This window comes from Chaetura pelagica, unplaced genomic scaffold, assembly GCF_000747805.2.
Source record: "Chaetura pelagica isolate M959 unplaced genomic scaffold, ChaPel_1.0 scaffold139, whole genome shotgun sequence".
Classification (NCBI taxonomy): Eukaryota; Metazoa; Chordata; class Aves; order Apodiformes; family Apodidae; genus Chaetura; species Chaetura pelagica.
This window is the reverse complement of record NW_009970717.1, coordinates 3401041-3417407: the sequence shown is the minus strand read 5'-3', so window position 1 is coordinate 3417407 and position 16367 is coordinate 3401041. Positions and strand designations below refer to the sequence as shown.

General features: G+C 36.0%; 1 protein-coding gene across 1 annotated transcript in view; it reads right to left on the bottom strand.

Annotated features, from left to right (window-relative positions):
* The window catches only part of CDH8 (cadherin 8, type 2), a 142419-nt gene that overhangs the window by 116954 nt on the left and 9098 nt on the right, over positions 1-16367 (bottom strand). Inside the window, exon 2 of the mRNA XM_010006185.1 lies at positions 11006-11452. Within this exon, the coding sequence (XP_010004487.1) occupies positions 11006-11257 (252 nt within the window). The 5' untranslated portion in view covers positions 11258-11452. The remainder of the gene's footprint in view (positions 1-11005; positions 11453-16367) is intronic.

Here is a 16367-nt window from a genome sequence, read left to right as displayed (position 1 = left end):
TTCCTGCTTTCCTCTCATGACAAAACTGCCCTTGGAAACTGAACCTTAAGACAAAATGATGCCAGGTCTGCCTGTTTCAGAGTGGGGAAGTATCTCTTAGGTTTTCCAGTCTCTCTGAAATTTATAGAATGTACAATGTATCCCTGATTCTGCATAGGGGATATCAGTTGGAATACTGACTCAGTCATACTAGGTGTTTCTTTCCACTGCAAGTATGAAACACATTTCATGACACGTTCAAGTACTGCAGTGAACCTGTTCTCTCAGAGCAGGCCTCTGAGATTGACTAGGAGAGCAACATTTTGCTTTAATAACCACCAGACTTTGTCCCACAGAGAACTGCCTATTACAGTATTCGTGCAGAATACACAAATTTGATTTAGATAAAACATTTACAAAACAATCCTTAAAAATCGAAGTATTTATTTACACATATACAATGCTCAGTATTTGGCATTTCTTTGCTTATTGGTAATTTGCAGTAACTAGCAGGTGGTCTTCTGGAGTGACAGAATTTAGGTCAATTACAAAGTGATTACTTAATGGGATCAGTGCAGCTGATTTCTACATAGAATGAGAAGCCTAATCCTGCCCAAATATATTTAGACTGTTTGCAATTTCCTGTATTTTTGAGGTACTAACATGTTGAAGTTATTGTAAGCCTTATGTTCAATATCGTTAAGTGTACAAATATTTGTTAATATATCACATTTATTAATAAACTGCATAGGATACATCTCTTGTAGAAGTTCCCACACACTTGAAAAGCAATCACATGATTTCTTAAGACTTCCCAATAATATTTGGACTTTACACCATTACTGGCGGCTGGGAGACAGCACTGTCTATTGAGGTGACCAAAGAATCACAAAGCTTGTCCCTTGGCAATGCCATGGACTTGAGGCATAACTATGCACATGGAAAAATCACCTCTGCCTACACCACCTTTCTGAGTTTATAATTTTCTTCCTCAGTTACAATCTACAGTTCTACTTCAACACTGTTGCAAGCCAGTACTGGGGGGCTACAGCTTTGAGGCAGGAATTGTCTACTGCACTACAAAATGGAGAAATATTTTAGCTAAGGCCTCTTAACACAAAGGGCTGCATTAACAGTTTTCAAATTTACTGTTACTGGGTAGACCATTCCTCAAATGCTAGTTTGCACAGTTTGTAAAGACGCTACACTGAGTTACCCTTAAAAAAAAAATTCCTACCCTTTTATCTTTTTTTTTCCCTCTTCCGGGAAAAAAAGTTACCCAAAAAAAAAAAAAAAAAAAAAGCAGCCATGACTTAAATCTCAATAAAAGTTTGTAAATCTTTTTGTGCCAAGTAAAATCCTGGTATGCGCTTTAAATTATATAAATAACTTCCATTTATTCATATGAAAACTCAATAAAAAGTAAAAGTCCTTGTATGTCTAGAACAGCACCTGCCACCAGTTTATCAAATATTCTAACAACTATGTGGGTTATCTAATAAACTACTCAAAAGCCATTAATTAGCAGAAATAAACTAACAAATTTGAAATACTGAGTTGGCATTAAGTCTTGTTTCAAAGCACTTTGCATGAAGGAAGAAACAAACATTTTGCGTCTGGACATTGTATTTTCTTCTCAATATGACAAGACCACATAGGAATTGCAAGATGTGCCAGTGGTCTACATTACATGCTTTAGACTAGAAAATAATTAAGAGAACAGGTTGCCTGCAAAACAGACAATTAAATTAAAAAGGCTGTGAAAAGAGAATAGCAACTATATCAGTAAGTGTACTGAGAAAACTTATTCAGTAAAGTATGGTAGATTTTAATTAAGCTGTTAGAGTTGAGTAATATCAGACTGAGTATGTGCATCATCCTTTAACATACAGGATTATGTTGCATCAATTACGTTGCAGATTACCCCAAATTAATTAATTAAAAATAAGGTGTTTGGTTTTTTTTTCCAATCACTTTAGTATTGCAATTTCTAAGGTTGGGTTTATAATATGTTCTAGCTCCTAAAGCTTGTAGCTTGATGACCTGAGAAAATAATGTGATAGAAGAGCTATGGTTTGGTTTAAATCCTCTGTTCTCTATGTACTTCATATCTGGATGCCCACCACCAGTTCTAACTATACTAAAATTAATCTTTTTTCACTTGGTAGCAATACCCCTATTGTATGTAACCAGTTCGCTCAGGAAGGGATAGAAAATTGTATTTCTAGATTTAAACCAGCAGATGACTAGGGCACTCTGAACTGCTAAGAAATATCTTTTGCTGGTTCTCCCTACAACTGTGCTCCTTGCCTCCAGTGATCCGCTCTGAGTCAGTCCTTTATTTCACTACATTCCCCCTCATTGAGGCCATCTAACAGCAACACGGAGCACACCAATTTGAAACACAAACCCTCAGCTTTGCTTCTTATTCACCAGGGACTGGGTGAGTAACAGTTATTGAGCTCAGACCCTGAAACAAGAAAAGGGATTTCTTGTTGCTCCTAATGATTCCTCTGGTTAATTCAGGAATGGCATTGATAGTCTCTAGGGAGACCTACACTTACTTTTTCTTAGCTGCTGGCATGACTAGGGGAAAATAAAGGCTTTGAAAGACATGGAAGAGGAATCTTTACACTAATAGAGAGTCCTCAGGAAAAGGGAAGTTACAGATTCCTCTATATCACTAGAGGCCTTCCTCAGGGATCACCAAGAGGCTAGTCAGGTACATAAATATTTCCCTAAGTATCTTTAGGAAAATGATCTACGTTTATTTTCAATGTCACATGCCCTATACATTATTTTTTTAAAAAAGTAGTTACCTTTAAACACTGCCAAAAATACATATTGCTGCAAATTATTCCCATAAGGAAGCTGACTGCTTCACATCCAAATTAAATAGCACAGCATCAGCATCCCTGGATTTTTCAAAAATAGAAACCCACCAGAAAACAAACAAAAGCCTCTGGGCTCTGAAGTTCTAGGTCTGTTTCACAACATGTCATGCCTTTCTTTTCCTTCTTTCACTTTACTACAACAGGAAAAAAAACAACTTTAAAAACAGAACTTTCAAGAAACAAAATGTATGCAAACACTCTCCAATTACCTTCGCATGCAAATTAATTTTTCTTGTGATTACTGTGAATACCTACTTACTACATTCCAAAACTACAGAGCTGTCTACCAACTAAAAAGCCAATCTTTCTCAGATGTAATTCAGTTCATGAGGTATCTCCCACTTCAGCTCTAGAGCTCTTACTGGAAGCCTGCAAACACTAAAGGGATTAGTCTCAAAGCATTTCGCATTTTATTGCAAAATTATTTTTAAGGTTTTCATTACAGGAATCCTTAGAAAATTGAGGAACCTCAAATCAGGACCCAAAAACAATAAATACACTTTCACTTTACTGGTTGAAAGGCAACACATTCTCTCACTTTTGCGAAGCCACTAATACCTCATAGCTTTTCAGTACCCTATGGAAAATACGTTTGTCAAGTTCAGAAAGGACAAACTTTTAGCAAAGAACCAGTATCACAATTGGCACTAATTGGTAGTTAAATTGACAACTAGAACAGAAACATCCTGACAGCACCAGAGGTGGGCCCTACAGGTAGAAACTTGAAACCATTTACTAAAGCAATGTTGGAAAGACTGAACTATCACAGGACATCTGCAGAATATCATGTAGAAAGCTCTACTTAATTTTTCATATCGTCACTCCAGCATTTGGCATGCATACTTGGGAAACAATTCAATTCATTGTGAGAAATATAAAAGTGTTTACATCGATATATTGAACAAGAATATCCAAGCTTCTAATTCTTCACAAAGAAAAAAAAACAACACCTCAATGTTAGTTACTTCTTTTCAGAAGATTAGGAATCTTTGCAGCTTTAGAAAAATATGACAAAGAAATTAAGCAAATAATGTTAAAGTAACATCAGGGAACTCAAATGCCTAAGCACACACAGTATAATCATGTCAATCATATATACCACTCTTTAATTAAAAAAAAAAATCAATTAAAAAAAAAATCCAAACAAAAAAACGCCAACCCAACTCTTTGAAGTTATTCTGCACTTATGTCTATTAAGTCTGAAGTTTAAGATGCAAGTCACATGACAGGTGTTGCCACTGCAGTAAATACTGATGGTTTAGAAGGTGCCTGGTGTTCTGCACGTCGACTCTTCACTACACACGTTTCATAAGTAACTTTACATTATAATGCATTCTTTAAGCGCTTTCCACATTAGTGTCCCATAGCAATATGTGACACTTTTTTACTCTATTGTTTTCATTCTCTTAAGCAGAAATGGAATAGGCATCTGAGGAAAGGCCTCTTTGAAGTTATTACCAGTCCAGTAGTATCAGCTTACATAAAAGTTTAAGCTGTGAGTCTATTTTTGTTTATATCATGTCTCTGTTTTGGAGATGAGGGAATATGAAAGTGTTTAACCTTACTTAGTGATACTCCCAGAAATATACAGAAATGAGATGTTAGAGTCTGAAGAATTGTCTTGTTAACTCTAAGAGAAATCAGTAAAATTACTTCTACACTGTATTAGAAAAGGTAGATATTGTTGGCTCACTTTCGTCAAAATGTCCTTGTTTAAATTTATACATTCAAAGAAGGAATTTCTTGGAACTTGTACTAAGTTAAAAATAAACAAATGAAATTTATGCAGACTCAGACATATTTAAAACCCACTTCTTTTATCAGGCCTCTATAAAATTTTGTATACTAAATGTATTGCCTTTGCAGCAACATTTAATTAAGAAGAGTTTTTCTTAGAGCTGCTTATACTGTGGCTCTCGAAGCTGATTTAGACCATGTAAACTGGAGCATTCTATGAAGTATGCAGTCGTCTCTTCTCTTTCAAAATCACACAAAAGGCAGGGGGAAATAGTATTTTCCATAAAGAATACAGTGGCAAAACAAATTACACAATTCAGCTTCTGGGAGTTTATTAAACATAAGTGGGAAAATTAGTGTATAATTATGGTTGCAAAACAACAACAAAAATCTAGGGCTCAGAAAGCAATGTTGACTTTGCAACATTTATGACACATTTAAATCACAGATAGGAAAACATGCAAATTTATATAAGAAGGAAAAGAGGACACTATAATATGGTGTTCTGATTTCTGTTGTTCTAACTTGAAAACTTTAATAGTGCATGAATGCAGGTCCACATTACACCCTATGAATAGGGCTATACTACACCTACATTTCACAATTATTTCTTCCCTTCAGGGAAACAGCATGTAATTCATCCCTAAAGTAGTCAGAGTCCTAGTTATATGAGTCTCTAGTTTGTATCACTTGAGCATAACAGTATTTCAGGCAACCATTATAATTACAAGCTCAATGCAGGAATAAAAAGGAAAACATATGGAAAGAGCTTGGTTAATTAAAACCTTGTTTACTTTGCATATATGTATCACTTGTACTTCAACAGAAGTATTTATAATTTTAAACAAGATTTTACCATTTCCTTGTTAAGGAGAAAATGTATATTAGTAATGAAAGCAAAGATCACATAAAGCATGTACAATGTAGAACATACAGCTTGAAGCTATTTTAAGTCCTCCCTGCATTTCCAGGTTCAGCTTTTACAGTAGCACAGCCTGAAGCACTTAACTGTGAAAACATGTTGCCTCTGCCTTCAGCCAAGGGGTACAGGCATGATGGGGGGCCTGGGGCATCTCTCTCATGAGGAAAGGCTGAGAGAGCTGGGTCTGCTTAGCCTAGAGAAGACTAAGAGGGGATCTCATCAATATTTATAAATACCTAAAGGGCAGGTGTCACGAGGATGGAGCCAGACCCCCTTCAGTTGTGCACGGCAACAGGATGAGGGGAAAGGGGCACACAGTGGAGCACTGGAAGTTCTATCTGAACATGAGAAAAACTTATTTACTTTGCGGGTGATAGAGCACTGGAACAGGCTTCCCAGAAAGACTGTGGAGTTTCCTTCTCTGGAGATATTCAGAACCTGACTGGATGTGATCCTGTGCAACCTTCTGTAGGTAAACCTGCTGTAGCAGGGATATTGGACCATATGATCTCCAGAGATCCCTTCCAAGCCATACCATTCTGTGACTCTGTACTTGTAATTGTTTAGTATCTTTCCAAATACAAGCCTGTTCTCAACCCTAAATATAGGAAAATATAGGAAAATTATTTCTCCTCTAAAGCCCTGAACCTAAGCCCCATACTTCAAGGGAAATGTTTCCATTGCTCTAAAAAGCCAAAGTGACCTAGCTCCCTCATTGTATAAGCCATACAAGAAAATCTGCATATAACATAGTGAAAAGACACATACCATGTAATTAGTCAGATGCAAGGAAGAAAAAATCCAGAGTCACAGATAAAAACTTAAGACTCTCCTGCAGAAAAGAGTTGACCTGGTCATGGTCTTTCTGAGCCTCAGTAACTCAGTCTGGTTTGTTTCCTCCCCTGCCCAGGCTTTTCAGAGTACCTTTTCAAAAGCTAGCACAGCTCTTCTACCAACCATGTGCCATAGATGTGACATAGCAGCTGTGCAGGTGACACAGGTGCTTGTTCTCCCCGGCCCACTCATTTTACAACTTTCTCATCATAGTGACTGTGTGCAAAATATGTAGTATGATACTTTGGGACTGGAAATGGGTGAACTAAAAAAACATCTGGGAAAGGGGAAAAGTCTGGGAGAAACCAGGGAGTACTGCCAGAGGAGTGGTATCACAGAAACAGCACCCATGGGACTGACCATTAGTGGTTTTTTGTGTCTGGATTCAACTGCCAATTCATTTAGTGGTAAGTCAGGGAATATTAAAAGAAAAAAACAACTAAAACCTTTCTGTCACTCATTCCCTCTTTAGTTCCCTTCATGCATTTACTTACAAATGACAATTGTTAACACATTAACTATCCCGGGTTTTAGCTTAAAAACATCTATTAAACCAGTTCCTATCCAATTTAAAACATCACAACATATGTTCCATAAAACAGGAGCTTCAATTATATACCCAAAACCTAGTTTCCTAATGTTTTTTAATCTCTAATATGTATTTCATTGTGAATTTGGTGGCTGCCTTCTGTGAAAGAACAGTGGCATTTGCTACAGCACAGATTTCACAGCACATCTGCCATGGTGCTGTAAATGCATGCAAAGGAGGCTGAGAAAATGCAGCAGTGTGTATCAAGCAAAAGTTCTGTCTAACTAATCAAGTCCACGGGGACAGTATGTGCAGTGTCACAGGACACATCAGTAAACCCTTGAATGAGGCTGTCAGCCACTGGGAGGCCTGCAAGCTGCTGACAGCAACGTGCAGTGTATGGAGTCTTCTAAAGCAAATGCAATAGCTTTGTAAACTACATACCTGTTTCTATGGATGAAACAAAACAAACAAACAAAATAAATAAATTATGTATGAAAGAGTATTTGTAAATGTATCTTTCTGTACAGTGTTGCTGTGAACACAACCAAACACATCTGAAGTACATCACTGAACTTCAAAAAGGTTACCTACTTTCGAGGTTTCTCAAAATGCAGGTATACATTTCTACACATACAGATCAAAACAATATGGAACTTATTATAATACCACTTGTCAAAATAAATGCAATATAAATACAGACAAAATAGAAAAACTAGAATATCTGCAGCATTTTATAGAGAAATCTCAAATTCAGAAATCAGCCTAAGAGATAATTATTCATACAGGTTTTTACAGATGTGTGAACTCAAGTTGAGCTGCTTATTTTGTTTGAGCTTGATCCTACTGAATACAATGGTGAAAACTGACATTAAAAGCGCATATTGTTCAAACTCATTGTAAGAAGTTCAAGACTGAAAGCAAAAAATGTTCTCCTGTCCTTTACTTGAGTCATTTAAGAAAATCACCATGCTTGAAGGAAGAAGTTACATTAAATCCTCCTATTAGTCTCACCCCAAATTCTTTCATTTATTAGAGCAAACACATTGGAATTTCATTTATTAATATATATTCATGTAGAATCATAACGAATAAGTACCTTTGAAGACTGTGTAGCTCTATTGCAACATTTAAAATTCTGAAGAAGGGTCTTTATACCTAGAAGCTGTTTCTCCTGGAAAAACTGAACTGCCTAATTTTCTTCGTATTTCAGAAAGTTCAGATATCTTTATAACTAAAAGAAAGAATGTGTATACTCTATATTCAGACTTTTCTTTAGAGAGTGGTTTGTGTTCCATTTATATTTATTATTTATCTCAATTTTCGGTTTTATTTTGCTGATGCCTGCTCAACTCCATTAGAATCAAATGCTTCTAACTCAATGGCTTTTCACCCACTGACATAAAAACCCACATTATTTAAGTATCAATATTATTCTGAGCAGTTCATAAGAGTTTAATTTTCAGTGGGCTTTTAAAGGTGTATTTGAGAACATAAATAAAATTCTGCTTTTGGGTATACTATTTCTGTTAGTACAAAAACTTATTTTTTAAATTTACTGTCTAGCACACTTAATAAAATGTTTGTAAAAAATCATACATGACAGTAAGTACCATGTAACCTCTACCACAGTGTAGAAAGAGACAAAAAATGCAACCAAAAGCTAAACAATTAGATTTGCTTAAAGAATGTTCCCTTTGAAGCAGTTAACTGTCAAAAAATAAATTTGTTTTGAGATTATACTAGCACTTTAAACATGTAAATAGCATATAAATAACACTGCCTCTATAATGGCACATCAGCACATCTATGTCCAGAAGCTGCAGCAATGGCATACATCTTTGAGATCATTCTCTCCACAGTATTAAGTCTCTCTACATTAATTCTCTGTACCATATTTTACAGAGACCCCTTCACTCCAAGGAAAGAAAAAAAAAAAAGTTTTGTAAAAAATCAAGACAAGTCATAGGGCAGAAAAATAGTTGATAACAACAGTCAGGGGAGGAAAGAGATATTCCAAGGTCACAAATCCTTTGTCGGGGGCAAAACTGCATGGTTGGAGGAAGAGTTTAAGAAGGAGAGGGGAAGGAACTAGGTGTCTGCTAATCTGCTGTGAGTTCTGAAAAGGTGGTTACTTTTAAATTGTTATATTGCAATACATAAGAAATCAATGAGAGTGACAGCAGACAAACCATAGCCCAGCTTCGGGGAGAAGGAGAGCATTTTGCTTGTGACATTCTGTACACCTTTAAAATTTTAGGATTGGATTGCCAAGAACTCTAATAGAGGGAGTTGCTGCTTTATAGTCAGGAAAGATTAAAGGCAGGTCCGAAAGATGTGGAGTGCCTCTGTTCTCACTGAGTACAGCAGAGTTGGAAAATGCTCACAGTATTTGTCAACCTTAGGAAAGAAAAGTAAGTGAACAATACAGATGCTTTTTCCGGAGTGAATAAAAAAAACCAAACAAAACAGACAAGAATTACAAGAATATTTTCAGTTGTTTTCATGAATAAACCAAGGATTTCTCCCTATGGGAGCAAACTTCATTTTTTGCTCATTTCCATTTTTATCATGCAGTGTTTTAATTATGCAGCAGTCTCAACAAATAGATTGTCACAGCATTTTAGAGTAACTAGTTCTATTAAAAATACTAGCAGAAGATAGGATGTCTTTATTGGTTTGGCTTGGTTTAACCCACCCACTTCCATTCACTATTGTCTAACAATTCAGGTTATTATATCCATAAAAAAACCCTCAACCTAATATTGTAGAAATATTAAGACTTGGATACACCCTGAAAATCAAAGTACTACAAAGTGCCAACTCAAGATTCTCCCCAGCTACTCAAAAGCAACTCAAAATAATTTTTAAAGCTTGACCAAAATATTATAAAAATAATGGGTTGGATAAAATTATTTAACATCTCAAATAAACATATCCCTATCTCTCTGAAATTGAGATTTGTTACTAACTACAGAAAAACAAATGAGAACAGATACATAGATGATATAAATGTAACTTAACACAGTCGTCAGAAGCCGCTGGATATAAAAGTGGATATAAACTTTCTAACCCTAAGTTTCCCCTGGAATGTGGCTACACTAGGGAAAAAGGAGGAATGCCCTTGATCACTGTTCTCTTCAATAAGAGATACAGCTATTGACAATGCCTGTATTACTTAAAGTGTCTACATTTACCCAGAAAATTTTCAAGATCATAATGAAATTAATTGAAAACCACAGTTTCTGTTACCTAGATTTTTTTTTTTTTTTTTTACTCAATTCCAGTAGCCAGGTAATATGACAATAATGTACCTGATTATTCAATGGGAACCAAACTTCAGTGATAAACAATCAAGGTATTCATAACTGCTCACTATAAGTCAAACGTGTTCAGGAACAAACAATTCCTTTCTAATAATATTAATTGTAAAGATAATGAATTCCTAATAAATGCAGATGGCCCATGATCTCATTTCAGAGACAGTGCAAGGCTGATTCACTGACTGGAGGTATACACTGACCTACAGAATAAGCTAATGCATGGCAACAGTCAAAGCTTTAAGGCAACAGGCAAACTGGGACGCATAGAAAAACATGATAATTTGCCTTGTGTTATCTTCCTAACTTTGAAAGTAAATTACAAAACCGGTGACAATAATATTATTTCATATACATGCATATCAGTACCTCTCTATAATAATCTCTATGTAATCAGACTTAACCTATGGGTGTAACAACCTTTTGAATGAATTAATAGGAACATATTTTGAAGGGATAGGAACAGAATACAAAAAACTGCTTTGGTGAAAATCTTCAGCTGACAAATGTGAAGAGTCATGACTAATGATATTAAAGAAAGGATGTGTACATGCTTGTGTACTTTTGTCAAACTGAACATGTACAGTTTTGTTGTAAATAGCAGGTTAGCTAACCAGTTAGCTAAACAGGGACACTTGAAGCGCAAATTATGGAAGTTAGAGAATAATTTCAGAGTAACAGACCACCTCAAATTTGCATTTCTTAGAATCCAAATGACCGAAGACCTTTGCAAGCTGGACATTCACATACTCATAGAAAAAAAAACCCAAACAGATAAATTTTGTCTTACCCGGCCAACGAGTATTGGTTCAGGTCCAGAAAATTCTTCTAATACAAACATTTGATTCCAAACCCAGCCTCTCTTGAAACGGCTCAAAACTCTTTGTTCTTCAGTTAGCCTTTTTAGTCCTGAACTGGATCCACTTGGTAGTTCTTGAGATTGATTCATTGGAGCCATATAAATGGAAGGAAGGACAGTAATCCATAATATTATTAATGGAGTCCATGTATCCATAAGCATTTCCGTTAGTCTTTCTGGCATTGTACCCCAAGCTACGCAAATCACCACAGAAATGAAATTATTATTTTGCTTTCCTCCAGACTGTAGCAATCCAATTCATCATGCAGTACAGAATATTTACTTACAGCTCCTCCATGAGTTTACAGCACAGTCAACGTAAAAATAGCTTAGATTATAAAAATATGATCCTTTGAGTTTTCCAGTCATTAAAGATTCCTGGTGGGGGGAAAAAAAAAGGTCAAATCAGTGACTAAAGAGCTTAGCAAAGCATTCTGAAAAATCTTATTTACTTTCATACGATAAGAAAGCCATATTAGGTTTTAAACTTGTAGTACATTGTATTAGTGCATATTAAATGGATTTATTTTTTTTAAATAATCTGATTCTCTGAATTCCTTCATTGCCTGAGATAGTGAGGGAAGACTCAGAAAAACAATTACACACACTCAGGAAAATATTTTATTTGTAGTTTGTCTTAGGGTCTCACGAAGCACCTGACCTTCTTGCTAGTTTGTATTTTTTATGTAGTCAACTATAAACAACTAGCATATCAAATAATAAAAGTCAAGCAAAATAATGTTCTTGCATACAGACTTACTCTCCTTTCCTCCACAAATTAAAAAAATGGGAGTTACTTGTGGTAAGTGTACAAGGCTGAGGCAGTACATTCTCATTTTAGCAATCGTGTAGCCACAGCAGTACATAGCTCAGCAAAACTTCCACAGCCCAGCAGAAGAACAGGACTGGTAAATCTACTTGGAAATCCATGATCCCCAAACCAGACCATTATCAGACCCCAAGTAAGCTCATTTATGTACATTTTCACCACCGGACTCTCAGTGTGTCTCTCTCTTTCAGAGAAAACTCAGTCCGATTTTACTCCAAAGACATCTTCCTTGACGGACACTTGAGAGCATTTTACCATTCTTTCCCCACCCAACATTTCATGTATTAGAAGGCCACATCAGGTTTCATCTCAGTGTAAATATTCCTTGAAAAGGACAAGCAAGTTAACATAGTAGGGCATGCTAATGACACTGTGATAGGCAAAATCTGAAATGCAGCCATGGATCACTTAGAAAGAGATGAGACATGGCTCAGGGAGAAGGACAGCATTACAGCTACTCTAACGAGGCTGGAGTTACATCAAAACCTTCCTGATACATTTTCTTTGACTGATTCATATCCAAACAGTCTCATGAGAAACCACTATCTACAAGACAGGTAGAATAGGCTGTTTCTTTCCCTGCTGTAAAACGAGATCCTAGTGGTGCGTGTCTATGAAAATCTTGGGGGTGTGGGATTTTTTGGGAGGTGAGAAAGTTTGTTGGGGTTTTTTTCTAGGTTCATACACACTCATTGAAAAAATACATGAAATACCTGAAAACATTCAACATCAGTAAAAAATAAGATGTTGTTTTAAAACTAAATATTGTAAAAAGTAATCTTTTTTTTTAACTTCAGTAATTGCCAAAGCAACTGTGAAATCTGTTGCATGAGAATCTGAAACTGTGAGAAACTTGTCATGTTGAAAGGGGAGAAGAGCTGTTATCAAACCAAAACTCAGTATCTCAAGTAGCATGGAAGAACTGTAAGCTAATAGTGTAGTGCTTTGACAATGCATCAAGCATGATGTGAATATCCATTACAGAAGTAACTGTCTGGCTCAGAAAAATCATTTAGGCCTCATTGCTGACTGAGATGGAAAGCAAGAAATCAGAGATTATAGCATGCATTTGCAATGAGATTTTGAGGAAAATGTGAGGGAAGCCAGAGAGGCCTTCAATCTGTCACCATTCTCTTGATCCCAGAAAAAGGAAGCAAAGAGTCTAATGGTTTGATGGGAAGGATCTGTCAAATTCAACCCCTGGAGCCCCTCTTCAGCCTAAAGAATTCAACAGAGGTTACTAATGCTTGTTTTCTAGTACATGTTAAAAAGAGAGATTTCCTGGGGCATGTTTGATGGTAGAAGGATTCAAAAGACAGAGACAGCCAAACTAACCATTAAAGCAGTTTAGTTTGTGTGTATGGGATCCTTGTGCATGTTAGAGTGGACTTTGGAGTGTAAGGATCTGTCAGGGGAGTATTTTTTCTGATTTCTTCAATAGACCAAGAATTGAAACACAGGATAAACAATCACTATAAACAGAGCAATAGACAATCTTCAAAAAATATTTGGAATTAAACTGAAAACTGGGGATATAAAATGAAAACCCACCTTGACAGTCCTCTTCTGTAGCTGAGCCTTCAGATTTTATATACAAAGTGATTTTTGACCCAGAAACAGAGGCCCACCAGAAACAGAATAGTGCGCTAAACCTTTGTCCAAGCAAGCACCTTAAAAAGAACCCAAGGTTGCCATGACTGACTTTTTCACTCTTCCAGTAGAAACTGCTATATTTCTTTTTCTCGTAAGACCAAATAACAATAAAGTACTTTTTATATTCAAGAAGCTTTTTGAAAATAATTCCTAATTACACAGGCTGCCTTCTAAAAGAGATAAATGAGATAAAGCAATCCAGTGCTCACAGAAACATTTTTGTTTGAAGGAGCAGGATATTTGTTTTTCAGAATGCCACTCTGAATCCTTGGCAAGCACTAAAAGTCTCATGGAGCTTTTGCGTGTATCTGTGTACTGCAGGGGGATATGATCAGTGTGTGTCAGTAAAGGTTGATAAATTTCTCTACAGTTCAACCTCAACTGCTACAGCCTTTCAAGATTTGTTTGAGAAACAGACTCTCATTTGGGATTCACTGCTCTACCAGTGAAGCATGGTATTTACTTCATGTAATGGAGACTGTATTGTCCCCAGATTTCTTTAGCAAATTTGGAAATGAATTTTCTTCTCTGTTCCTGGGAGCAGAACACCAGGTATGTGTTGGGAGCTCATGGAAGGCATTAAATATTTGGCCCAACAGTTTTCATATTGGCTAATATCAAGAAATGCCTCTCTTAAATTACAATCCCCTGAATTAGATATGTAGGAGAAACTGATGTCACTACTGCATCAGGCTACTAGAATTATATTAAAAAGTCACATGTAAAGGGAGATGTGGCAATCAGGGGAGATCAGCAGGTGAGGCACAGTAGCACTTCCTTCTTATATTTTGGCAAGGCCTAAGGAAGCAGCGACTATGGAATGACAACAAAATTACCCCAGTGAAGCTACAGCTGCCTTTTGCTAAGCAACCAAAAGAGGACAAGCACATGGCGCTTAAAGAGCGTACCGTCACAAAGATTTTGTTGGTGTTAATAAAAGCATCACATTTGCTTTGAATTTCCATGTATTCAAATGGTCCCAGTCTTTTTCCTTTAACAAAACTTCACTATCCTTCCAAGTGATTTCCCTGTGTAGTGTATGATATACACAACTATAGACACAACTCTAATCCAGCAAAGCTGTTTACAAAACAGCTTTTGTTCTTCATTCAACAGTGAGAGGGGAAAATTATATCTAAAATAGAAAACAATTATTTAATGTAGCAAAGAGATAAAAGAAAATGTGACACTACGTCAGGTAGCAGAGATTCAAGTAACTGCCTTTTGTTTCAAAAGCATAAGACTATTCATAAAGTTGGTTCTCCACGGACAACCTACAGAGAAATACAGATAAAGCTAAGCAGTTTGTTTTCCACTTATTGTATGTGCTGATAACGCTTTAGAAAAATATTATTCCATAATCAAGAACACATATGTTGGAGCATTACTCATACAGCTCTAGGCCATGAGTGTGTGAGTTTCACACAAGTATAACACAAAAAGTGATTACAATGAAGTAGAAGTTTATAACCTAATGCCAGAACATAACTAGCATACCAGCTTCAGAAGCTAATGCAATACACACTTTTGGAACTAAATCTTTGTAGGTTACTTGCATCTAGGTTAACTGCCTGTATACAGTATGACAGTAAATAATGATAGCACATACACTAACTAAGGACAGTTCCCACTTTGTATACGAGTGGTAGAAAGCTTTAGGATGGCTAGCATCTCTGATGTAACTACTTTAGCAACTAATATTTCAGAATCATCTTGCAGCTTTAAAATGGGAACACTGGAACACAGTTAATTTATTAAAAATATTATTAAGTTAATACAAGTAGTTTTATATATACATTTCTTATTGAAAAAGTGGCAAAGTAAGATAGTAAAAAGCTTTAAAATGCTCTATTTATTTTTAGACTTCAAACCACAGAATATCTAACCCAGTCAAGGAAGCTACTGCAATGCTAGTGCACTGATTTTACACCATGATGTTAGTTTAACAGTTATTAGAGCCACTCTAGTGTTTCCTCACACCGGAGACACAGAAGGTTCTCTTCAAAACTGCACATATTTTTTTTTTCTTTATTTAATTCTGTATTTACCTTACAATTCATGGTGACGATATGTACCAGGTAAGCCCTTTGACCACACTATTTCATTAGGGTGGATTTTATAAATTCCTAAACAACTCTTATTAAGGTTAAAATACAAATAGTGTTTTATTTAAATAAGTTACACTACAGATGCTAGACAAAAGCTGAGGATCTTCACCTAAAACAGATGGGGTTTTAGACAGAATTTTCAGGATCATTTATATTTTGTACATTAAATGACCCCTTCATCATGCATTCAGAAGACTGATTTCAAACTGCCACAAGATAAGGAGATAAATGATACATAAAGGCAGTGGAGTTCTAGTAAAAATCCTTTAGCTATCTTCATGCATAATCCCTACTTTTGATGCTCATTCAATATAAGCAAGTTCAAGTTACAAAACAAGCAGCCTCAAACAATTGATGAGAGGCAATCATTTACTGATCACCCAGAGAATTCCAGCTAGTGCTGTGTGACAGTAGGCAGACAGCCTGTGCCATTTGACCACTTCCTTTGGAGCCTCAAAATTCCATCCAATCCATGTGGGATTTTGTGTCCAGGATAATGAATTTAATTTAATTTCTGCCAGAAATAAGGATTCTTACTCCTGCAAAACAGAATTGTTGGCAATAGTTTTAACATAGATTAGGAGAATAAATAGGAAGGTTAATCAATCAGGTGTCCTTGACAAAATTTTACATCTTGTGACTTCCTTTATCTGAAATTCATTAAACAATGAGTTTCCCTTTACATTATCACAGGTTTCCCTAC